The sequence below is a fragment of the Theropithecus gelada genome, chromosome 9 (genome assembly GCF_003255815.1).
Source record: "Theropithecus gelada isolate Dixy chromosome 9, Tgel_1.0, whole genome shotgun sequence".
Classification (NCBI taxonomy): Eukaryota; Metazoa; Chordata; class Mammalia; order Primates; family Cercopithecidae; genus Theropithecus; species Theropithecus gelada.
The window spans coordinates 100,299,692-100,324,048 of NC_037677.1; the positions used below are offsets into that span (position 1 = coordinate 100,299,692).

General features: G+C 52.3%; 1 protein-coding gene across 4 annotated transcripts in view; it reads right to left on the reverse strand.

Annotated features, from left to right (window-relative positions):
• Positions 1-24,357, reverse strand: part of SH3PXD2A (SH3 and PX domains 2A) — a 255,758-nt gene that overhangs the window by 73,591 nt on the left and 157,810 nt on the right. For 2 of the 4 annotated variants that reach the window (XM_025395727.1, XM_025395726.1), the window contains exon 6: positions 22,857-22,885. In XM_025395727.1, the coding sequence (XP_025251512.1) occupies positions 22,857-22,885 (29 nt within the window). Of the gene's footprint in view, positions 1-3,034; positions 3,154-7,700; positions 7,779-22,856; positions 22,886-23,150; positions 23,300-23,420; positions 23,445-24,357 lie in introns of those variants that run through there. The other 2 variants (XM_025395729.1, XM_025395728.1) reach the window with 2 other exon arrangements.

A 24,357-nucleotide genomic window follows, 5' to 3' on the forward strand; every position in this document is an offset into this window, starting at 1 on the left:
ATATGTAATAGTGCCCAGCGCAGTGCCTACTACATAGTCAGTGCTTGATAATGGTTAGCCGCCACTAGCAGTAACTCCCATGAGTGTGCTTAGCATGAGTTTGCCTCCCTGGGTTCAATCAGCTCTGGGGACACCCAGAAAACCATGCCCCAGGCCTGCAAGGACAAGAACTAGGCAGTGTTTAATACTGGATGCACCAAGAAAAAGCTGGCACCCTGTTAGAGATACTGCCCTACGGTCACTCTCAGACACCGTGTTATCTGGAATGGAAGGTAGAGGGGCTCCAGGGGACCTCACTCAGAGACAAACAGGGCAAAATCTGAGGGTAGAGCCCCTCCCCAGGTTCAGCAGTCAGTAGCCTCCTTGGGGAGCAGAAGCAATGCTGGCCCAGCTTTCAAGCCCTGGTAGGGCTGAGACAAGGTAGACACACCAAGGGCCTCCACAAGGATTTAAGCTGGTATGGCCAAAGACGTCTGGGTTCAGAATGTGGGTGTTGCTGCCTGGTGCCCACATCTTGCTGAAGTTTCAGCTCCCTGCTGCTGCATCCCAGAGATGTGGCCAAGTGGGCTGCCTGCTGCAAGGCCCTGAAATGCCCCCGAGCGGGCCTAGTACCAGGCCCATCCCAGCCCCATCTCGCCCTCTCTCCACTCCACTCTCCACTTCAGTTTGCTTGACCACTTTGTCTACTTTGGGTTCCTTTTGGGTTCTTCATAAGGAGACCTGAGAAGTGCTAACCTCTTTCAGTAAGCCAAGGAAAGCTGTTTTGCCTGGGCCCGGAGAACCCAAGAAGACCTGTTCTGCTGGACAGGTGCTTGCAAAGGGCCAGATAATAAACACTGTAGGCTTTGGGGGCCAGATGGTCTCTGTTGAGACTACTCAACTCTATTCTTATAGTACAAAAGCAGCCACAGGCAATACATAAAAGAATGAGTGGGCTGTGTTCCAATAAAACTTTATTTATAAAACCACAAAGGGGGCCGCATGTGGCCTGTGGGCAGACAACCAGAGCTCACACCTGTCGCCTTTAGTCCCCATAAGCAGGCCTTCCCATATCTCTCCGCAAAGGAAAATAGGAAGCAGACTAGAAGTAAGCAGACTAGAAGTAAGCCTGTCTTTTTAAAAAGAAACCTCTCTCTAAAACATGACTTATTTCCCAGTCCCCTGACCTGCAGAATTAATCCAGTTCTGCTGCTCCCACTCAAAGTCCCTCCCCCTTCTCTCTAGCCCACTCTAGCAAGTTCTCAAGGGGTGGGAAGGACCCCTTCTTCCTCATTACAAGGAACAGAGAAGAGCCCCTGGCTCATAAACCCTAGCCCTCTGGGCCAGGAGGCAGACAAGGTTGTTGGCTAAGGGCTGGGAAGATGGGGAGTTGGACAGACAGAGGGAAAGGGGTGAAGGAGCAGTGTGGGGGCACAGCCAAGTGAGCAGCTGTGACTGACATGAACCAACTACTTCCTGTCTTCCCCTGTCTCTGCCTCCTTCTCTGGTGACCCAGAACCAAGGGTCCTACAGAGCAGGGTCATGCGCCTGCTGGAAAGTGAAGGGCATCAGACTGGAAATCTGTACCCTGGCTCTTGCTGAGAACACACTGTGTGGCCTTGGGCAAGTGGCTTAAATACTCTGGGCTTCGGCTGGGCGGTGGCTCACCCTGTAATCCCAGCACTTCGGAGGCTGAGGTGGGTGGATCACTGGAGGTTAGGAGCTCGAGACCAGCCTGGCCAACATGGCGAAACCCCGTCTCTACTGAAAATACAAAAATTAGCCGGGCATGGTGGTGAGCACCTGTAATCCCAGCTACTTGGAAGGTTGAGGCATGAGAATCGCTTTAACCCGGGAGGCAGAGGGTGCAGTGAAAACTGCACTCCAGCCTGGGCGGCAGAGTGAGACTCTGTCTAAATAAATAAATAAATACTCTGGGCCTCAATGCTCACATCTGTACAGTTAAGCATTTGGGCCTATTGCTCCTGTCTGATGGCCTGCCTGAGGCAGTTGTCTGACATTCTAGACCTTCCCGGCAGAAAACTGGTAGTCTCCATAACGCAAGTGGACCACAGCAGAAATGAATCTTTCCAGAGAAACGGACTGTCCTTCCTGGGAAAACCACTTGAATGTAGGCTCAATGGAGGCAACCCAAGTCCAAAATAGCAGATGATTCAGGAGGCGCAGAGGGCAGAGATCTGCAGCAAGAATAAAAGCAACCTTGGTTCTTGTGCTGGCTTTGCCACTTAGCTCGCTGACTCTGGGATAGCTGGCAAATCTCTGAACGTCTGTTCCTTCTTTTGTAAATGGGGAAAAAACTCCTGTCCTGCCTTCTTTGCAGGATTAAGACTGAAATGGCGTAATGCCTGGGGGAGGTTTTGGAGGGCTGGGAATTAGGCCTCTGGACACGAAGAGGAGTAAGTGCTAGGGACGAAAGCAGTAGTTTCCTGAGAAATGGCAGGCATGCCATGTCCCTCCCTCACACGGCCCACAGTGCTCATGTCCCTGCCACGGCTGTCCCTCATGGCATTGCTCGCAATACCAGCAATAAGCCAGGCCAGGAGAAAACCAGGGGACTGCAGATTCCGGCCAAATACAGGGACCCAAAGGCACTTAGATGCTGAACCTGATCCTTGACAGGCCCAGGTGATGCTGAGAAACCAAAGAACAACACTGCAGGTGCCCCTGACTTTAAGGACAACCTACCCCACCCAGCACACATACATCCAAGGACTTCATAGGAACACCTGGATAGGCCTAGGTTAGGAGAGGGTCCTTGGCTGCTCTGAAGATGGTGAGTATCTCAACCGTTCCCAGTCAGTTACATGTCAAACTTCTTCCACTCTTTCTCCCTGTCTCACTACTGCACTTGACTGGTCTTAAAAATAATAATAATAAAGGCTGGGCATGGTGGCTCACATCTGTAATCCTAGCACCTTGGGAGACCACTGTGGGAGGATTGCTTGAGCCCAAGAGTTGGAGACCAGCCTGGGCAATATAGTGAGACCCCATCTCTACAAAAAATAAAAATCTAGACAGGCGTGGTGGTGCCTGCCTGTGGTCCCAGCTGCTCTGGAGGCTGAAGTGGGAGGACTGCTTGAGCCCAGGGCGGTCGAGGTTGCAGTAGGGCATGATCATGCCACTGAAATCCAGCCTAGGCAATAGAGTGAGACTCTGTCTCAAAATAAATAAGTATAAAATAATTTTTAAAAGGGCCCTTATAGATTCATAGTAAGGCTTCTTTTAACCTTGAGTAACTCCAGAGCAGTGAGAATTGGGTTGAATTTATCCAAATCTAGTCTGAAACCATGCTTCCAGGAATGCTTCCCTGGTGTAAAGCAAGTTTCATCCATCCAAACTAATAAATCCAGAGTGGGCCATGAGCCCAGGTGGGAGAGACCGGAATGAATACAGCCAATAGCACAAACTCCATGGAGAATGAAAGAGAACCACAGGCTCAGGGGACCAGGGCTGGGTCACCAGCCTTGTCAGTTTCTTTCCACAGCCCCGCCCTGGGCTCCGGGGAGGGGAGGGGCGACAGGCGGGGGGCCCAATGGAATGAACACCTTCCTGTCTTCTCCATGCCCTTCCATCCTTCAGTATCTGCACACACTGGAGCACTCAAGCCCTCTCGCTCTTTGGGAATACTGTTCTTACCTCACTACAGCTTTGAACTGGTTTCTAAATAACTGCTGCAGTTTAGCCTTTCCTCTCCCATACAACTAAACTGCACAGGACTAGATTTCTTCGGTTTCCTGCAGACTCCACGTTTCTTTTCCTTTCTGGTTAGGACACCAGGAAATTTAGCCACCACTTTCAGGCCATCAAATAATTAGGGCCTAAGAGCTGCTAGTCCTATTATTCAGTAGTAACAGTCACTGTCATTGTTGCCATGAACAGGGCACTTTCTTGTGGTAGGCACTACTGCATAGGCACACAGCAACTCAGATCTTTACAACAGCTCAACAGGGTTATCATTCCTTTACAAAGAAGTAGTTTGGCCTATGTGATACTCAGTTTAGAGGACCTAAAACAGGTTGTCATGCTCAGAGCAGCAGAAACTGAGGGGCAACAGTGAAAACCATGTGAATGTCATCTGGGAAAAACATGGATGGCCAATTCGTAATTCTTAAAAAGTCTTAAAAAACATGGCACCAGGCTGGGCGCAGTGGCTCACGCCTGTAATCCTAGTACTTTGGGAGGCTGAGGCAGGCGGATCGCAAGGTCAGGAGTTTGAGACCAGCCTGGCCAACATGGGGAAACGCCATCTCTACTAAAAATATAAAAATTAGCCAGGTGTGGTGGTGTGTGCCTGTAATCCCAGCTACTCAGGAGGCTGAGGCAGGAAAATTGCTTGAACCCGGGAGGTGGAGGTTGCAGTGAGCTGAGATCACGCTACCACATTCCAGCCTGGACAACAGAGCAAGGCTCCATCTCTTAAAAACAAACAAACAAACAAACAAACAAAACAAAAAAAAACCAAAAAACAAAAAAAACATGGCACCAATTAAGATGATAGAAAACAAATAGTTCAAGTATGACTTCCAATCCAAGCACACCTGGGTGGAAGTCTGGTGTTTAGTGTGTGAGCTGCTTCTGACATGGGCAACTCTACAAAGCTTGTTCCAGGGTAAGCAGCAGCCAGCTGGTCAGAGATACCCACGGCGTGAAGAAAGAGTACGCTTGCACTGGAGGGCGAGGGGTGAATGCTGCTAATGCAGCAGCTTGGACCCCAGGCCTGCTCCTACACTCAGAGCCTCCAAGGCAGAGCTGGCTTCACGAAGTGTGATCTGGGCAGTGGCCTAGGGTCCTAGGTTTAGAAGGGCACCTGCAGCTGATTTAATGCTCTTCTGTCAGGGATTTCATTAATAATTTATGAATGAGAGAGTCTTCATTTTCATGTGGATCCTGCAAATTATGTAGCTGGTTATGCCCAAGGCCTGAGGGTTTGGGGCCACTGAGCTAAATAAACAGAAGTACTCAAGAAGAAATCAAGTAGAGCTGAATTTCTGATGGATATCTTCTTAAAGACAGAAAGCAAATCCCAAATGGAAAGCCAGGCCATTGTTTGTCTCCAGGTCCCCTCTCTCTGCTACATCTTTGGCTTCTTGGTGGTACCCCACAGGCTGGAAGGACTATTTAGGGACTCAGAACCAGAAAGGAGAAGAGACTTGCCTAAGATTGCACAGCAAATAAGCAGTAGGGCTGGAGCTAGAATAATTATACCAGTTTCCACTTACTTAACATTCATGCTAGGTGCTGTGCTAAACATTTATGAACATTTTCTTGTTTAATCTTTACAACAGTCTGTAATTTACAGATGAGGAAAGTGAGGCTCAGAGAAGTTAAGGCTCTGGCCGGGCGCGGTGGCTCATGCCTGTAATCCCAGCACTTTGGGAGGCCAACGTGGGTGGATCATCTGAGGTCAGGAGTTCGAGACCAGCCTGTCCAACATGTTGAAACCCCATCTCTACTAAATATAAAATTAGCCAGGCGTAGTGGTGCATGCCTGTAATCTCATCTACTTGGGAGGCTGAGGCAAGAGAATTGCTTGAACCCAGGAGGCAGAGGTTGCAGTGAGTCGAGATTGCGCCATTGCACTCCAGCCTGGGCAACAGAGTGAGACTCCGTCTCGGGGGGAAAAGAAAAAAAGAAAAGAAAAGTTAAAGTTCTTTCCCAAGGCCCTACAGCAAGAAGTGATGGCATCAGACTTAAGCCCAGGCAGGCTGGCCAGGAATTGGGAACAAAGGGTCCTCATGGGGGATGTCATTTTCTGATCCTCCCTGGCCACTGGCCAAGGCTTTATTTATTTCTGCTGCTTTTTGTAAATGTAGCCATATTCCTATTCCTTTTGCTCTCAGCAAGAAAGGACTTGCCTCTGTTCCCCGGAATCCAGAACATGTGTGGGGGCAGCCCAGCCCAGAGTAGGAATGCACTATTGACCCTCCGGCCCTGGGTTATGCAGTCAAGGAGCAGTTTCCCTGCTCAGGAGGGGGATGGGGTGGGATGGTGTGCAGTGGGGGCTGGGCCTGGAGACCCTCCACAGCCCCTCAGGGACTGACTAAGTCCAAGGGTGCTGGCCTAGGCCAGGCCTGGGGCCAGAAGGGAAAGCCCAGCCTAAGTGGGTATGGGTGGAGAAGCCAAGGACGCCCTAGGAGCACTGCGGCTGCCTAGAGGGGGCTGCCCTGGCACGGAGTAGCCGGTAGTTCTGTCACCTCCCTCCACCCTGCTGAGAAGACCCAAAGCTTCCTGGTTAAAGACAGGTGCTGGGTTAGTGAGAGGTGCTATGGGTGGAGAGAGGGGTGCTGGCCAGGGAGGCTGGCAGGTTCAGAGCCTCTGCTCCCAGCAGCTGCTGCCCAACCCGCGGCAGCCCTTTGGGTTGCGGCCTCCCCCTCAGTTCTCAGGTTCTCACCTCTCCCCACCCCAGGGCATTTGTATGCAGAGAAGAGACAAACTCAAGTTTGTTCTGAGTTCCAGGATCCCAGCCACCCGCCTCCCTGGGGTGGCCTGCCTTGGTGGTCCTCCCCCACTTACTGGGAGATCCTCCCTCCAATTCCCCCACCCACCAGCTCCCCCAGAAGCCCGAGCCAAAGCCAGTATCTGCATTCACACTGAGAAGGAGCAGCAGAGAGGCCGGCAGCGGGATGAAGTCAGCAGCCGCTGGTCTCCAGCCCCTAGTCTTGCAATCCGCCTCCTCCCTGGCTCAGTCTCCCTGAGAGCCGCGAGTGAGTGATGGAGTCAACAGCAATGGACTCAGGACAGACATTCCTCTCCCTGGACAATGAAATGTGGAATGTCTCCTTCCCTCCAGACTGGACTCTTGCTATCGGATTATCAATGAATCAACCGCCAACTATTTCGGGAGCATCAACGGCTCCTGGTTGAGACCATCTGACTCTCCACCCTCTGTCTAAAAGCATCAGACACACAACCACAGACACCCTCCCCAGCGTTCCTGTCTGCTTCAGGAGTCATGTAGGTTTGGGGAGACAGGCTGGGTCCCGGAAGGTCTGAGGGAGGAGACGGCAGGGCTGAGTCCTGGAGGCCTTGAAGGTATAACTGGACCCATCTTTGGGGTAGGGCTTACAGAGCCTCAGGGACATCTGGCTGGATGCTGCCATCCACTGGTGCAAGACAGGGGTAGGGATTGGGGGTCAGGGGTAGGAGGAGAATTCATTCCTGGACTGAGGTTGAGGACACCCACTTTTCAAGGTTTGCTGTCTCCCTCATCATGCCCTGAGCAGGATCTTTGTTCACTGACTGTTCCCACTGGCTCCAAATGTCTGGTTAGGGCTGTAGTCCTAGCAAGCGCATAGCACATAGTAGGTGCTTAATAAAGATTTGTTATGAGTCTCTTCAATCAGACCTTTAGTTCCTTCAAGGCTAACCCCATCAGCACTCCACAACACCTTGAATGTAGGAGATGCCCAATTAACCCTCAGTGGCTGATGGAAAGATGAATACTGATTGCTCTCCAGCCCAAGGGCTCATGGAAAACTGAGGCCCAGCTACCCCACTGCACCAGGACCCTCTTGGTGCCCACGGCTCTGCCCTCTCTAGTCCAGGCTTGGCCTCTGGAACCACATACGGGCATACAGGCCTGGCTTGTGCTGGGCACAGTAGCTCCCATGCAGGCCTCTGAGCCTGCAGAACACCCTGAAGGGCTGCTGGCTCCCAGCATCTGCTTCAAAGCCCTTTAAAGAGATTTTTAGAAAAATTACCCCTAACCAGTATAGTCTCTGGCAGGATGGACGCTACAGGAAACAGGAGCCCGAACAGGAACAACCCGCTCATGTGGAATGTCTGGGGGGAGCAGGGCTTGGTGCAGCCCCCCATGGTGTTTGCTGGGAGCCCCTGAGCCTTTCCTTACCCCATCCCTCCCCTGCTCTGCGTGGGTCCAGGCCAATCCCCTGAGTGCTGAGATGCCACGTAAACAGAGCTGTGCATGCATGCAGTGCGCACGCACACACCACTGCTTGGGAAATCCCCACATCTGGCTCTCACGTGACCCAGCTATGCCCAGAAGGCCACAGCTGAGAGGGCCTGGAAGACGGGAGGGTCAGGAGTGTGCGGCTCTCTGGGGAGCGCCGAGTTAACCCTTCAGCACCACAGCTCGGCGGCTCTGTCTAATGCTAAGCTTCCAGAGAGGGGAGAAGCCAGGAAGGAGGCCTGGTGCTCAGTGCTCAGCCCTGGCCCTGGCTGGCTGTCCCAGCGTGGGAAGGTTGGAACACTTCTCTGGGCCTCTATGGTCTTGACCTGGGATGTGAAAGGGCTGCTCTTTCCCTGTCCTGTCAATCCTGGTCAATCATCCGCCTCTCGGGAGTTCTCACTGGAGGGAGATTCCTTCCCTGATGGAGGATATTTCATGCGCATCTCCTAGGGTCAGGAACCTGGCTGCGGGACAGTGATCTTGGAATCACAGGGAGTCAAGATTCATGCCCTCCTTTGTCTCCCAGGAAACTGTTGGGCTCTTCCTAACAATAAGGAAAAGGTGGGAGGTGGCTCCTAGGCCAAGTTCTTTCCTACCCAGGCACACTTATTAATTAGAACTTTTTAAACTTCAATGATTTTGTTGAACAAATAGCAATATGCAACAGCTCCTCTGAAACAGAACCACACAGTAGGTACTCCAGGGCCATGAAAGAGATGCCCACACGGAAGACGTGGCACCTGGGGACAGTGGCTGCTACCACTAGATGTCCTCTGCACAGGTGCTGTCCTCTTCACCCAGCTGACCCAATTAGAAAGCTCAGTAAATTAGGCTCAGCAGCCACGGCAGGTCTGTGTGCCTTGCTCAGAGACCCCTACGTGGCGTGGCCCCAGCCCCGTGCAGCACTACTTTAAAACTGCTGTTTCCTTGCCCACCTCCCCCATCTGGCCAGGAGTCCTCTGAGGACAAGGACCCCATTGTTTCCATCTTGGTATCACTGAGGTTCCATCACAAGACCTGTCAGATGTGCAGTAGACAAACCTAGAAGGCAGCCACAGCCAGAGCCAGAAAAGCCAGCTTTAGGTCTGGCGGGAGCCACCTCATCCCAGAAGGAAGGCCTAGTACCAGTGTCCATTCAGACACTTGCTTCCTATCCACTCTGCCTTCAGAGTACCCTCCCTGTGCCCCAGGAGAGAGCTGCCTAGTGTCCACTGAGCCATGGGCTTGGAGCAGGAGTGAGCCAAGTCATGGAGGAAGGGTAGGGGAGAGGGGAGTTCCCCTGACCAGAACCCTGTGGCCAAACGCAAATGAGCAACTCAGAGCCACCAGGCTCCAGGACTGTGTATGGCAGGATCTGACAGGCCAGAAGAACTTGTCCCTGACAGATCTGAAATGAGGGATGTTAAAATCTGCATATTTGCAAGGTTCCCCTGGGGGTGCCATTGCCAACATACAAAGACAGGCTTAGTTTGGTCTGTTATCACCAGCCTGTCATCACTGCTTAGCATAGCAAGGATCTAACCCTCCCGCTGGGAAGTTATGCACCCAGACCTGATCCCCTTCCAACACTCAAAGAGTCTAAGGTACTTCAGGGCAGAGCTGAGGACACCCTCAGTCACGGGGATCTAGAAGCAGTGACGAGGGGGAGGGTGGTGAAGAGATGGCCAGCTCTGCCTTCTCTTTTATTTTATTTATTTTTTTTGAGACAAAGTCTCGCTCTGTCATCCAGGCTGGAGTGCAATAGCGCCATCTCTGCTCACCGCAACCTCTGCCTCCCGGGTTCAAGTGATTCTCCTGCCTCAGCCTCCTGAGTAGCTGAGATTACAGGCGCCCACAACGACACCCAGCTAATTTTTGTATTTTTGTAGAGATGGGCTTTCACCATGTTGGCCAAGTCAGTCTCAAACTCCTGACGTCAAGTAATCCGCCCACCTCGGCCTCCCAAAGTGTTGGGATTACAGGCGTGAGCCACCATGCCCGGCCTACCTTCTCTTTTCATGTTTTATTTTGAGACAGGGTCTTGCTCTCTTGCCCAGGCTGGGGTGCAGTGGTGCGATCATGACTCACTGCAGCTTTAACCTCCTGGGCTCAACAATCCTTCTGCTTCAGCCTCCCGAATAGCTGAAACCACAGGTGTGTGCCACCACACTGGGCTAAATTTTTTTTTTTTTTGAGATGAAGTCTCGCTCTGTCGCCTAGGCTGGAGTGCAGTGGCGCGATCTCGGCTCACTGCAAGCTCCGCCTCCCGGGTTCACGCTATTCTCCTGCCTCAGCCTCCAAGTAGCTGGGACTACAGGCGCCCGCCACCACACCCGGCTAATTTTTTGTATTTTTAGTAGAGACGGGGTTTCACCGTGTTAGCCATGATGGTCTCGATCTTCTGACCTCGTGATCCGCCTGCCTTGGGCTCCTAAAGTGCTGGGATTACAGGTGTGAGCCACCGCGCCCGGCCTTTTTTTTTTTTTTTTTGGAGACAAGGGGTCTCAGTAGGTTGCCCAGGCTGGTCTCAAACTCCTGGGCCCAAGTGATCCTCCCACCTCAGCTTCCCAAAGTGCTAGGATTACAGGCGTGAGCCTCCACACCCAGCAAACTCTTCCTTCTGAGCACAAGGAAGCAAAGGGACTTTCTGATAGGACCCAGCTGTCTTGGTGCAAGACTTCATTCTAACAATAATAAAATACATCTTCAAGCCGGCTGCTTGGGCCACACGTGGCAATGATGAAATCCAGGGGGCAAAGCAGAAAGAAGAGTCAGGGAAAAGCATGTTTTTCCTGTAAACTTCTAAGTTTTACGGAAACTCAGGAAAAAAATATTTTTTTCCTTCACATTTCGAAACAGACCAATTCTAAAAATGCCACATGCCGACTAAATTACACACACCACTTCTCTGTTTCTAAACAAAGTAACTTTAGATTAGAAAAAGGTGCTAAAACAATAAGTAATGCACATTTCCCCCACATCTTTGTTTTTCTGCTGGCTTCGTCATCACTGGAAAGGTCGCCTCTTCTGTCACGTGTCTATAAACCAAACGCCGAAGTGAGGAACCAGTGACTTTCTGGCCATGGGCCATGGATTTTCTTTGCCGGACCACAATTTGGGTGTTTCCCCCCTCAGGAACAAAACCTTCTGGAAATGAAAGGCGGACGATGTCTCTCATCAGGTCAGGGCTGGGTAGGCCCCTCAGAGAGCAGTTCTCCAAGGCTCCAAATGCCGGGCTGTGTTTCAGGGGTAAGAGACTTGGGGTCCTGTCCTCCATTCCTGCCCCCGTAGCCCACCCTCCCATCTCAGGAGACAACTGAATGTTCTTCAAGGAGCAGTCCCATCCAGGCGTCATCCAGGCACCATCCATCTCGGGGATGCCAATCCCTCTGCCATCTTGCTGCCTGTCTACCCTGAACACGGCCATCAACCCACAGGGATGACCCATCCAAGACACAACCCTGGCTTGATTTCAGAGGCCCTGGGAAGCCTGTGAAAAATGCAGATTGGCTGGGTGCAGTGGCTCACGCCTATAATCCCAGCACTTTGGGAGGCCAAGGCAGGAGGATCTGCCTGGCCAACATGGTGTAACCCTGTCTCTACTAAAAATACAAAAATTAGCTGAGTGTTGTGGGAGGCGCCTGTAGTCCCAGCTACTCAGGAGGCTGAGGCGGGAGAATCACTTGAACCCGGGAGGCAGAGGTTGCAGGGAGCTGAGATCGCACTACCACACTCCAGCCTGGGTGACAGAGACTCCATTACACACACACATACACACACACACACACACAAACACACTGCAGATTGGCCAGATGTGGTGGCTCATATCTATAATCTAGCACTTTGGGATGCCAAGGTGGGTGGACTGCTTGAGGAGCTCGGGAGTTTGAGACCAGCCTGGGCAATATGGTGAAACCTTGTCTCTTAAGAAAACGAAAGAATGCAGATTTCTGGGCGTCACTCCAGACATGCTGATTCAGTAGGTCTGGGCAGGCCCTGGGAATCTGTATTTCAATGAGCAGACTCAAGATTCTGCAGTTCACCTTTGCCCATGCAGTTCCCTTTTGGACCAGCTTCCTATTTTCCTAGCAAGAGAAACTGGGTGATAGCAGTGAGGGGGCAGAGGCAGCTGTGCAAGCAGGGCTGAAGGAATCGAGGCTTCCAACTAGCTGCCTCCTTCTGGGGATTCCAGGATCCGGGGAGCACTCACTGCGCCCCTGTCCCCGCCCCGCCACGCTCTGTGTGTCCAGGCCAATCGGGAAGTGGGGCTCAGCCACCTCGGGCCAGGGAGCGTGGCGCAGACACACACACGAGCAGCACTCACTTTCTCCATAGCATCACTGCCATGTGGGCTGGCTGCAGAGTTGCCAAATCAATCAGGCTCCTTTCATTTCCAATTAGATGGCTTTGAACTCCAAGGGTAAAATCAGGCTGAGGACCCAGAGCCATGAAAATAAAAACTGTTTAAAAACACCAACCCAGAGGTCGGCCACGGTGGCTCATGCCTGTAATTACAGCACTTTGAGAGGCTGAAGTGGGTGGATCACAAGGTCAGGAGTTCGAGACCAGCTTGGCCAACGTGGTGAAACCCCATCTCTACTAAAAATACAAAAAATTAGCCAGGCGTGGTGGGGTGTGCGTCTGTAATCCCAGCTACTTAGGAGGCTGAGGCAGGAGAATTGCTTGAACCTGGGAGGCAGAGGTTGCAGTGAGCCGAGATCGTGCCATTGCACTCCAGCCTGGGCGACAGAGCGAGACTCCATCTCAAAAAAACAAAAAACAAAAAACAAAAACCCATGAGCCAGAAGCCGACGCCTTCAAAATAAGACATGCTCACTTTTGGAATGGGCCATTGGAGGGCAGCAGGAAGATCTTGGCCACGTTCTCTAAGTAGCCTGGGCCTTTCTCACTGAGTATGGGTAGCTCAGGAGGACAAGAAAACCTCGGAAATTGCTTTAAAAAGTCTTGCTTATGATACACTCTCCATGATTTCCTTTCCAGACTCATCTCCTGCCCTACCCTTGCTCCTGCCAGGATAATGGGCACCTCTCCTTCCCTCAGACTTCTCAAGCTCATGCCAGGCCAGGTGTGGTGGCTCACGTCTGTAATCCTAACATTTCAGGAGGCTGAGGCAGGATGATCACTTGAGGCCTGGAGTTCAACACCAGTCTGGACAACAAAGCGAGACCCTGTTTCTACCAAATAAATAAATAAGTCAGTAATAAAAAATAAATTAAGGCTAGAAGTGGTGACTCACACCTGTAATCCTAGCATTCTGGGAGGCCAAGGTGGGTAGACTGCCTAACTCAGGAGTTCAAGACCACCCTGGGCAACACAGAGAAACCCCGTCTCTACTAAAATACAAAAAAATTAGCCAGGCATGGTGGTGGGCACCTGTAGTGCCAGCTACTTAGGAGGCTGAGGCACGAGAATTGAGAAGCAGAGGTTGCAGTAAATCGAGATTGTGCCACTGTACTCTAGCCTGGGTGACAGAGCCAGACTCTTGTCTCCTACATAAATAAATAAGCCGGGCATGGTGGCACACCAGTGGTTCCACCTACTTGGGAGGATGAAGTGGGAGGATCCCTTGAGCCCAAGAATTTAAGGCCACAGTGAGCCCTGATAGCACCACTGCACTCCAGCCTGGGCCACTGAGTAAGACCCTATGCTAAAAATTAACACCAGAAAAACCCACCACAACCACAACAACAAAGCAAAAACTCATTCCAGTTCCACATCCTCACTCATGCCTGGCTGTCCCTCCTGCAGGGTGCCCTACTCACACCCTTCAGCCCATCGCAATCTCCTCTGTCCTTCGGGGCCATCTCCAGCCTCTCCCACAGTGGCCAGCCGCCCCCCTTCCACCTTGCAGATCCCAAGCCCTCCTGCCTAGTATTAGTTAATGAATCCTTGAAAAGGTCCCGCCTTCTCAGTTGAGCTGTGCACTCCGTGGGGCCAGGAGCCAACAAACTATTAAGAGAGGTGAAAGCCTCACAAAGCCTGTGCTCTGGGGGGAGGAAGCCTGCTGCCACTGCCTTGTCTCTCTCCGTCTTCCTCTGCTGCTGGTTGGGCAGGACAGGCCCAGGGAGGGCCAGAGAGCCCAGCTTTGCTAGTGGCCTGCTGAGGTATTTACCTTGCGGGGAAGGGAGATACCAGAGGCCTCACAGACTGGCTTCCTCTGCTTCAGAGCAGCCCTCCTCACACCTCCACCTGGTTCCAGGGCTTGGTGGCAGTGCTGACCAGCAGAAGACCAGGTTCTGCCCACCCCATACCCTGGGCAAGTGGCCATCCCTCTCTTAAAATCTTCCTCTATAAAAGGAGGAGAATAGAGGAACCTTTTCAGGTAGACTAACTTTTTTTTTTTTTTTTTTTTTTGAGATGGAGTCTCACTCTGTTGCCCAGGCTGGAGTGCAGTGGTGCCATCCCGGCTCACTGCAACCTCCGCCTCCTGGGTTCAAGCGATTCTCCTGCCTCAGCCTCCCGAGTAGCTGGGATGACAGGCATGTGCCACCATGTCCAGCTAATTTTTTGTATTTTAGTAGAGATGGGGTTTCACCACGTTGGTCTTGAATGACATCAGGTGATCTGCCCGCCTCTGCCTCCCAAAGTGCTGAGATTACAGGAGCAAGCCATCACGCCCGACCATAGACTAACCCTTAACAGTAGCCAGAACTTATGGTGGGTCTCGTGCTAAGCAACTTCACTTTATTAAAAACCAAACTAAAATAAATAAATAAAAACCAAACTCATAAAAAAGAGAAATTAGGCTGTGTGCGGTGGTTCACACCTATAATCCCAGCACTTTGGGAGGCCAAGTCAGGAAGATCACTTGAGTCCAGGAGTTCAAGACCACCCTGGGCAACATAGCGAGACCCTGTCTCTACAAAAAATACAAAAATTAGCTGGACGTGGTGGTGCATGTCTGTAGTCCCAACTACTCAGAAGGCTGAGGTGGAAGGATTGCTTCAACCCAGGAGGTCAAGTCTGCAGTGAGCTGTGGTTGTGCCACCACACTCAAGTCTGAACGACAAAAAAAAAAAAAAAAAAAAAAAAAGCCCGGTCATGGTGGTTCACGCCTGTAATCCCAGCACTTTGGGAGGCCAAGGTGGGTGGATCACCTGAGGTCAGGAGTTTGAGACCAGCCCGGCCAACATGGTGAAACCCCATCTCTACTAAAAATACAAAAAATTAGCTGGGCATGGTGGCGAATGCCTATAATTCCATCTACTTGGGAGGCTGTGACAGGAGAATCACTTGAACCCAGGAGGTAGAGGTTGCAGTGAGCTGAGATTGTGCCACTGCACTCCAGCCTGGGCAACAGAGCAAAACTCTGTCTCAAAAAAAAAAAAAAAAAAAAAGAGTATTCTGTGTCTGGCTGACCTTAACTTCACTTTCCTGGTCTATACAACGGGGACAAGACCACCTACCCAAGGCCACCTACCCGGGTTGCTGCAGGGAGGCTCCTGGCAATGATGAGACAGTGCATGCCCCACCTTCCTTCTGTCTGATTGAGGAGTCACGCCTGAGAAAGGGCAAAAGCCGAAACCAGCGCTCTCTCCTGTTTGAGATGAACCCCTCCGGTGCAGCCTCCTACTCATAGTAAAAGCTGCTTCATCCTTACTGCTTCCTCTGGGCCAGGCACGGTGCTGGAGCTATCACTTCAGGAACTTTCACTCAATCCTCAACCCAATGAAAAAAAACCTGATTATCCCCATTTTACAGGTGAAGAAATGAGGCACAGAGAAAGACTTGCCCAAGATCACACAGCGAGCAGAGCCAGGACAGGAAGCTGGGCATTCTGGCTCCAGAGTCCGCACTTTTAACTCAACAGAATACTTAGTAACGGCTGAGTCTATGCCCTGTTGTCTCCTCCTGGGGCTCACAGAATGGAAATAAATGTCTCAACTCAAAGACCAACTTCTCCCCTTCTTTCTTAATCTATCAATAATTAAAACGGCAATAACAAATGGCAGAGCTGGGGTTCAAACCCTGTCTGCCTGTTCCCAAAACCTAGACTCTCAACCCCAAGCAACACTGCTTCTCTGCAATGAAACTGCATTAATGCTGATCTCACGAACTCAGCCAATAATACAGTTTCATGATCACTGAGATAGAGGTGGGGCTGAGCTCACTACTTTTCCGAGGAGAAGAATAAAGTAAACAGGATTTCATGAGGAACATCAACACTTGCCTAAGAGAACAAGCTTGCAGCAACACTCTTGAGCAACCTCACTGCATGTAAACGAGCTGGAGCTTCCACAGGGCTCCTGGGATGGATGAACCATCAGACTCTCCTGACCACAGCCCCAGGGCCCTGACCTGACCATCCTGGAGGCTCCGTGGCCACCTGCGCCCCCTAGTGGCGCACCTCAGAACTTCCCGGCTAGGCGCCCTGGCGAAATGCAGCTTCCTAGAGAAGTGGGTGAGAGGCATGACATCTTTGCAGGTCTCAAGAGAACCCCTTGCTCTGGGGAGTCTGCTCCAGCCCCGCTGGGGCTCCTGGAGCAGTGCCCACCTTGGGGAAGCAACAACAGCTAACAACAACGGGCCCTTCCTACTGCCAGGCACAGCACAAAACCCCTCAAAGGGCATCACCTCGAACCCTGTGCACCTTGGGGCAGGCCAGGTCGCTGCTACTATAACAACCCCATTTGACAGGTACTATGGTCGGGTGGTACACATCAACCTGGCTAGGCTACTGTTCCCAGTTATGCAATCACACATGAATTTAGGTGTTACTGGGGAACTTTTTTTTTTTTTTTTGAGACGGAGTCTTGCTCTGTTGCCCAGGCTGGAGTGCAATGGCATGATCTCAGCTCACTGCAACCTCCGCCTTCTGGGTTCAAGCAATTCTCCCTGCCTCAGCCTCCCCAGTGGCTGGGATTACAGGCACCTGCCACCATGCCCAACTAATTTTTTGTATTTTTAGTAGAGACGGGGTTTCACCATGTTGGCCAGGCTGGTCTCAAACTCCTGACCTCAGATGATCCACCTGCCTTGGCCCCCCAAAGTGCTGGGATTACAGGCATGAGCCACTGTGCCTGGCCGGGAACGTATTATTTTTATAGTTATTAAAGACCACGACCGGATGACTTTAAGGAAATTATCTAAAACACTCTGGGTGGGCCTGAGTCAATAGTTGAAAGGCCTTCAGCAGGGTGGAGGTTTCACTGAAGACATTTCATCTGTGGACAGCAGCTCCAGCCTGGGCCTGGGGGTCCAGCCTGCCCCCTTTCGTGGCCTGCCCTATGGATTTCAGACTTACCTAGTCAGCCCCCACAATTGTGTAAGCTAGTTCCTTACACTACATCGCTTAATATATACCTCCCACTCGTTCTGTTCCTCTAGTTGAACCCTGGCTGATACAACAGAATAGGTGAGATAACATGTTCTCAGAGGCAAGGGATTTGCCCAAGGTCACATGACTGGCAAGTTGTCGGCCTGAGAGTAGGACCCCAGCAACCTGATGCAGGTGCTTCCCAGCTTCCACACAAACTCTCCCTCGAGGTCCACATCCATCATCAGAGTCTGTCCAACACCCTCAGCGCCTTGCCCCGTCCACTGCTGCCGGAGGCCCCATCCTATCTCACCTGGCTATCCGCCCCCTGTGACCTCGCACATCATAACCCATTTTGCCTAGTCAATCCCCATCATTCTGTGATTGAAGCCAGATCATGTCCCTGCCTCTACTTAGAACCCTTCAGTGAATCTTGACCTCACTCAATGAAAGTCAAAATCCTTAGAATGTCCAGCTACATCTCTGCTCTCACCTCCTTCTACTTTACCCTCCACTATTCTTCATCCCAGCCACAGGCCTCCCTACTGCGTCCTGAGCAGCCAGCACATGCTGTCCCCAGGGCCTTTGCACTTGCTGTGCCCTTGGCCGGGACTGCTCTTCCCCAGGTAACCATGTTGTTCTCTCACTTCCCTCCATCTAATAGTACATTCTCCTATATAGCTCATCACCCATAGCAGACTGCAAACTTCTCTAGGGTAGAAAGACACGTTCCTATAGCCTCAACACCTTGCACAGTGCTTGACATAGTTGATGCTCAGTTAGGTCAGTCTCCAAACAAGCCACACTTAGTCCTATCCCTCTACCTTTGTGCATGCGCTCCCTCTGGATTACCAAAGCCTCCCATTCTCTGCTCCCAAACCAGAAAAATGTCTCTTCTTTCCAGGCAATGATCCCCAATTTGAAGCCACAATGACCTTTCTTTCCTGACCCTGCACGAGGTTCACTCATTCATGCATGCTTTCTTCCATCCACCCACCCATTCAAAAAGTACCAGTGGACCCTGGTGCTGGTGCAAGCCCTGTAGCCAAGGTCCTTGCTCTCGAGGTGGTGGGAGACAGAGAAGAAGCAAGCAAATACAGGATTACTAGTGTGTGGGAAGTGATGAGGAGGGAACTAGAGGGGTGATCCGCGGGGGCAGCTGGACAGTGCAGGATCAGGCAGCTTCACTGAGAAGGTGACAGTTTTAAGCAGAAATCTTAAGGAGGAGCCAGCCATGTGAAAGACCAGGGAAGAACATTCCAGGCAAGAGGGAAGAGCAAGTACAAAGGCCACGTAGAAGAATGTGTTTGATGCGTTTAAGGAACGGAAGGTGACTGGTGTGGCTGAGCAGAGTGTGATGGGTGGGGACGAAAGGGGTAAAGCCCAGGTCAGGAAGGCAGCCAGGGGCCAAGTCACACAAGCTCTGTGAGCCGGGGTAGGGAATTAGTTCTGGGTGGGATGGAGTCCCTCGGGGAATTCAAGCAGGAAAGTATGTTATTTTCTTTTTCTTTCTTTCCCTTCTTCCCTTCCTCCCTCCTTCCTTCCTATTTATTTATTTAGAGATAGGGTCTCTCTCTGTTGCCCAGGCTGTAGTGCAGTGGCACAATCATGCCTCACTACAACCTCAAACTTCTGGGTTCAAGCGATCCTCCCACCTCAGCCACTTGGGTAGCTGGGACTACAGGCGTGCACCACCACGTCCGGCTCATTTTTTATTTTTTGGTAGAGAGAGGATCTTGCTTTGTTTCCCAGGCTGGTCTTGAACTCCTAGGCTCAAGTGATCTTCTTGCCTTGGCCTCCCAAAGTGTTGGGATTACAGGGGTGAGCCACTGTACCCAGCTGATGAATATTTTTTAAGAGCTCACTCTTGCTGTGGTGTGGAGAATGTCAGATAGAGGTCTAACAGAGAAGCAGGGAGACCAGGCAGGAAGGTGGGGTCTTCTTGGAGAGATGAAGGGGGCTTCTAACGCATGTGATGGTGCAGGTGGAGAGACAGGTGGTTCTGCAGCTCGAGTTGGCAGGTAAAAGAAAGGGAAGAGTCGAGAATGACTTCTCGGCTGGGCGCAGTAGCTCACACCTGTCATCCCAGCACTTTGGGAGGCTGAGATGGGTGGATCACTTGAGGTCAGGAGTTTGAGACCAGCCTGGTCAACATGGTGAAACCTTGTCTCTACTAAAACTCCAAAAATTAGCCAGGTGTGGTGGCGGGTGCCTGTAATCCCAGCTACTCAGGAAGCTGAGGCAGGAGAACCACCTGAACCCGGGAGGCGGAGGTTGCAGTGAGCTAAGGTCATGCCACTGCACTCCAGCCTGGGCAACAGAGGAGAATCTGTCTCAAAAAACAAAAATCAAAAAGGAATGACTTCTGCTGTTGGGCTTGAGCAACAGGGTAGATGGTGACAGTTCCTGAGATGAGGAAGATGCTGGAAGGAGCAGGTTCAATGGAGTGAAGAAAGATGCAGATAAATCTGAGGCCAAACTGTCCTTCAGTTTTCAAGGTCACCAGCCTTGCTTCCTCCAGAAAGTACCTGAGAACTTTCTTCTTTTGTTGACTCCACCATCCCTAAACCTTGCCTTAAGTCTACGCTCTATGCTCAGTAAGAGATTTACAGTGAACCCCAGAATGGCATCCATTTCCTCTGTGCAAACGTCCCTGGCTGGAGTGACCCTGGCAAGCTTCGTGAGGTTCATTACAGAGCAGGACAGAGCCCCAGACATGGACTCCAATCCCCAGTTTGCCAAGGACTGTGTGTGGGCAGTCACCCCACCGGAGCCTCAGCTTCTCATTTGCAAAATGGGAATCCCACCACCCATCATGTACTGTGGTTCTCATCAGCAAATGAGGAAACGTGTATATTTCCTAGCACATAGTAGATGCTCATTCAACAACAGCATCTAGCACTTACGGGGAGCTTTCTAGGTGGCAGGCAGTGTTCTAAGCATGCTTACATATATTAGCTTATCTAATCTTCATTATAACCATATGAGGTGTGTATTAGTCAGGGTTCTCCACAGAAACAGAACCAACAGGAGGTGCATACAGAGCTTGAAGACAGAGGGAGGTTTATTTTAGGAATTGGCTTATGTGATTGTGGAGGTTTGAGAGTCCAAAATGTGATGGGGGAGACTGGCAGGCGAGACTAAGGGAAGAGCTGCAGCTGAGTCCAAAGGCGGCTACTGGCAGAACTCCTCCTTGCTGAGGGCGGGTGTGTGTGTGTCAGTCTTTGTTCTATTAAGAGGTCTTCAACCAATTGGATGAGGCTAGCCTGCATTATGGAGAGTAATCTGCTTTACTCAAAATCTACTGATTTATTTAAATGTGAATCTCATCTAGAAAACACCTTTGCAGAAACATCTAGAATAATGCTTGACCAAATATGTGGGCACTGTGGCCCAGCCAAGTGGACACATAATAAACCATCACAAAGTGGGTATGAATATTATACCAAATGCACAGAAGAGGTAATGGGCACAGAGAGGCTAAGACATGTACCCAAGGTCACAGAGGAGAGAAGCCAGACTCTCAACTCCAGCTGTCTGGCTTCAGAGTTGGCATTTTCAACCACGACACTAAGTGGCCATTATCATAAGCACACCAATGTAAATTAAATTTCTCCATCCATCCTTTTCCTGGCCTCAAAGTGAAAGGCAGAGAAACTGGGGGTTGGCTTTCCCTGGGGGAGGCAGCCTGGGTGTGGCCCTGCATTGCTTAGGAAGCAGCACCGAAGCTGAGCCTCAGAGATTGTGGCAGCGGACCTGAGAGGTTACCTAGTCCAGCTCTTGCCTTTATAGGAGGAAAATGAGGCCCAGCGTAGAGAAGGAATTTGCCCAAGGTCACACAGGGAGAAAAGTGGCAATGGAGCCAGGACTAGGTCCCAGGCCTTCAGAAAGTGCTGCTGCTGCTGAGAACTGATACTTCTATAGTAGGTATTCGGTGCCAAGACTATTCCACATTAACATCCTTAATCCTCTATGTGTGAGGTAGATACCATTAGCATCTTTGTTTTAAAGAAAATGAGGAAACTGAGGCACAGAGGGCTTATGAAACTTGCCTAAGGTCACACAGAGCCAGAATTTGAGTCCAGGTTCAACCATGGACACTATACCTCTGAGGCCCAGGGCAAGCTTCTTGTTGGGGAGGTGACAGAACACAATCCCCATTTCGCCCCTCCTTCCATTCTCCCACCTGAGGCCTGCCTAGAGTGACAGTAGAGGAATGCTCTTCCCCAGTCTCACCCCGCAGTTCACAGGAGGAAATGGCCTTCTGCACCAGTGGGCATGCCTGCCTGAGACACTGCAGACCCAGGTGATAGGCTGCACACACATCTCATCCCGCAGCTATACACGTCCCAAACTGGCACACAAATACGAGCACAGACTCCAACCCATAACCAGATATGTCTCAACCACACACACACACACTCCCAGCCTCTGCACCCAAACAAGTAAACACGCCCTCACAGCACACAACTATCATGACTCACACATGTACACAGAACCCCACAGCCACACATGCCCCCAACACATAAACCAGGACACAACTGTCCCAATAGGCATGTGAGCAAGCACTTGTACACACAGAAACAAACATATCATACAGTTACATCTACCCCACTCTACATCCATCTGCCACACAGGGGCACTCCCCTCAACCTATCCACAGGCCAAGGCACCTGGGAGCCATTCACAGGAGCCACGCGTTACCTCCTACATCCCCAAGGGCCAGACCCCAGGATGACTGTCCAGGTACAGCCACCCTATCAATATGGCCAATCCACGTGCCCGCATGGATCGCTGCAGCAATCTGTCCCCGCCCCCACTTCAGCACACACACAGCCCTAACTTCTAGGGACCACTCTCCCCCAGTTAACTACAGCCCGCCCACATCCAGGCATTTGTCATTTGGGGAGCCCAGCCTCCCCCTTCCAGAGAGAATCCTGCTCTACCCTCAGCCCACAGCTCCCAGGGCTGGCCCACCTCTCTCCCTGCCTCCACCCCCTTCTGAACTCCAGGCGGGCCCTGGCACCTGTCAGACCAATGTGGGGGACGGGAAGGGGGTTGGGAGATCAGGTCAGCCCCCTCCCAAGTGCTTCTCAGCTGCCAAAACGCAGAGCCCCCACCTCCGCAGTGAGGAAACGCTCAGAGTTGGGGGAGGGAGGAAGGTCCGCGGTGCAGGCGCTAAAACTCAAGTCACTCAAGGACGACCCCTTTTCAGTCCCGGATCTCAATCTCACCTTCTCGCAGGAAAGCCCCGCGTCTCTATTAACCCTTCCATCACGCTGCACCGGAGGGACCGGAGAAGTCTTAGCACTGCGCAGCAGTGGCCGCTGCAGCCCGGGGGTGAAGGACCCGGCTGCTCACGGTGCGGGGGCTTAGCCCCTTCACGAGCCACCCACGCACTCCCCATGCACCCACCCCCACTTCCACTGGGGACAGCGAGGTAGCGGGAGCCCAAGCGACTCGGTGGGAGGCGAACGAGGGTTCTAGGACCAAAGGTCTCAGGGGCCATGGACTGAGGAGGAGCAAGTGAAGCGAGTACCCCTGGCCCCGCAGGACCCCGGGGCTGGCGTGCAAGGACAACACCCCCCCCCTCCCGCTCCCCGCCCCCGAGAAGTCCTCTGCAGGATCAGAGGGGCGCGTGCACGGAGCGGGAAGGAAGGCTGAAGGGAAAATGCCCAGAGGCTCCCTTACCTGATTTCCTCTTGGAACTGCCATAGTCCCTGAAAAAGAAGCAACAACAGATAGACATGGTTAGGGCCGGGCGCGGGCGCGGGGCTGCGGCTGCGGGGGCGCCCTCGGGCTGGCTGCGGTCTGTCCCCGGTGCAGCTGCTCATGTGATGCCCACGGCCCGCGAGCCGCGCGCTCCGCAGCCGCACGCACTGCGCGCCGCGCCCGCCCGCGGGCCCCCTGCCAGCCCGGCCCCCGGGCGCGATTAGCCCGCCCCGCTCCGCCCCGCCCCAGCCCGCCCCGCTAACGGGGGCTCACCTTCCCTCAGCCTCGGTGGGCAGGGGAGGGCAAGGCAGGTTCTCCTCACGTCCCAAACTGGGAAACTGAGGATCCGGGATGGCACTTGCCGGAACCCGGGCCCTACCCGGCGCTGGGAGCCCGCTCACCCCGCCACCAGAGCGGTTCACCTCCCAATTCTTTGCATGGCTTGCCCTAGCGATGCAAAGAATTGGGAGGTGAACCCAGCCCACTCAGTCCGTAAGTCACTACTGAAATGTCACCTCCTCAACGTGTCTTCCTCAACACCACCCGCCAGGTAATCACAGATTTGTGTGACCCTTTGATTAAAGTCTGCCCCTGTCCTAGACCGGAGACTCGCTGGGGGCCACTGTGGCTGCGTCCTCTCACTGCACGCCCCGAGGCTGGCAGAGGCCATGGATAAGGCCCTTCTCAAAGGCTACAGCTGGGGAGTCGGGATGGGGAGTGGGGAGTGGGGAGTGGGGGAACAGAGGATACTGCAAGGTTAACTGGGAGGCCAGGAACGGAAGTTGAGCTTCTGAGGAAGTGCGTTCAAATGCCGTCAGAGAAAGTAACTGCTGTGACCTTAGGCACTGAACCCTCCTAACCTCCGTTTACCTGCCCTGCCCTCTAGCAAAGAGTCCAGACTCAAGGATGGGCAGATTTCCCAAATCCTGCCCTTCCTCCATCCTCAGGGGAGTGGGAAAGGTGAGCTGGCTCCCTTAACCTGAGCCTCACATGCCCCTAAAGGCTGAAGGTTCTGTTCAGTGCTCAGGCAACAGCAGCAGGGCTGGCTGGGGCTCTCTCTGGAGTCCAAAGGAAATGCCTTCCATTTTCCCCAGGGGCCAAAGAAAATGCCAATTGCTGCCCATCTTTGGTCGAAGCAAACTAGCCCTCCAGTCTGCCACTGGAAAGGCAGGGGTGGGGGGGTTGGGGGGGTGCAGTGGAAAGGGGTTCTCTTGGAGAAAGAGGCAGCAGGCTCCCAGGGAAAGAAGCAGAGTCATCCTCATGGAGGCTCCCCAAGTTCCGATCCAGGAGGTCTAGGGGTGGCCTCCAAGATTGGAGTGTTTATTAATCTTCAAGGTGATTTGCCTGCACAGCCAGGAGTGCGGAGCTCCCCCTCTCCTAGGCATCCACCTTTCCCAAAATTTAGACTCAGAACCCACTTAATCAGAATGCTGGGGGCGAGGTCCAGGAATCTGCATTTCTGACTGTCTCCCCTTCTTTC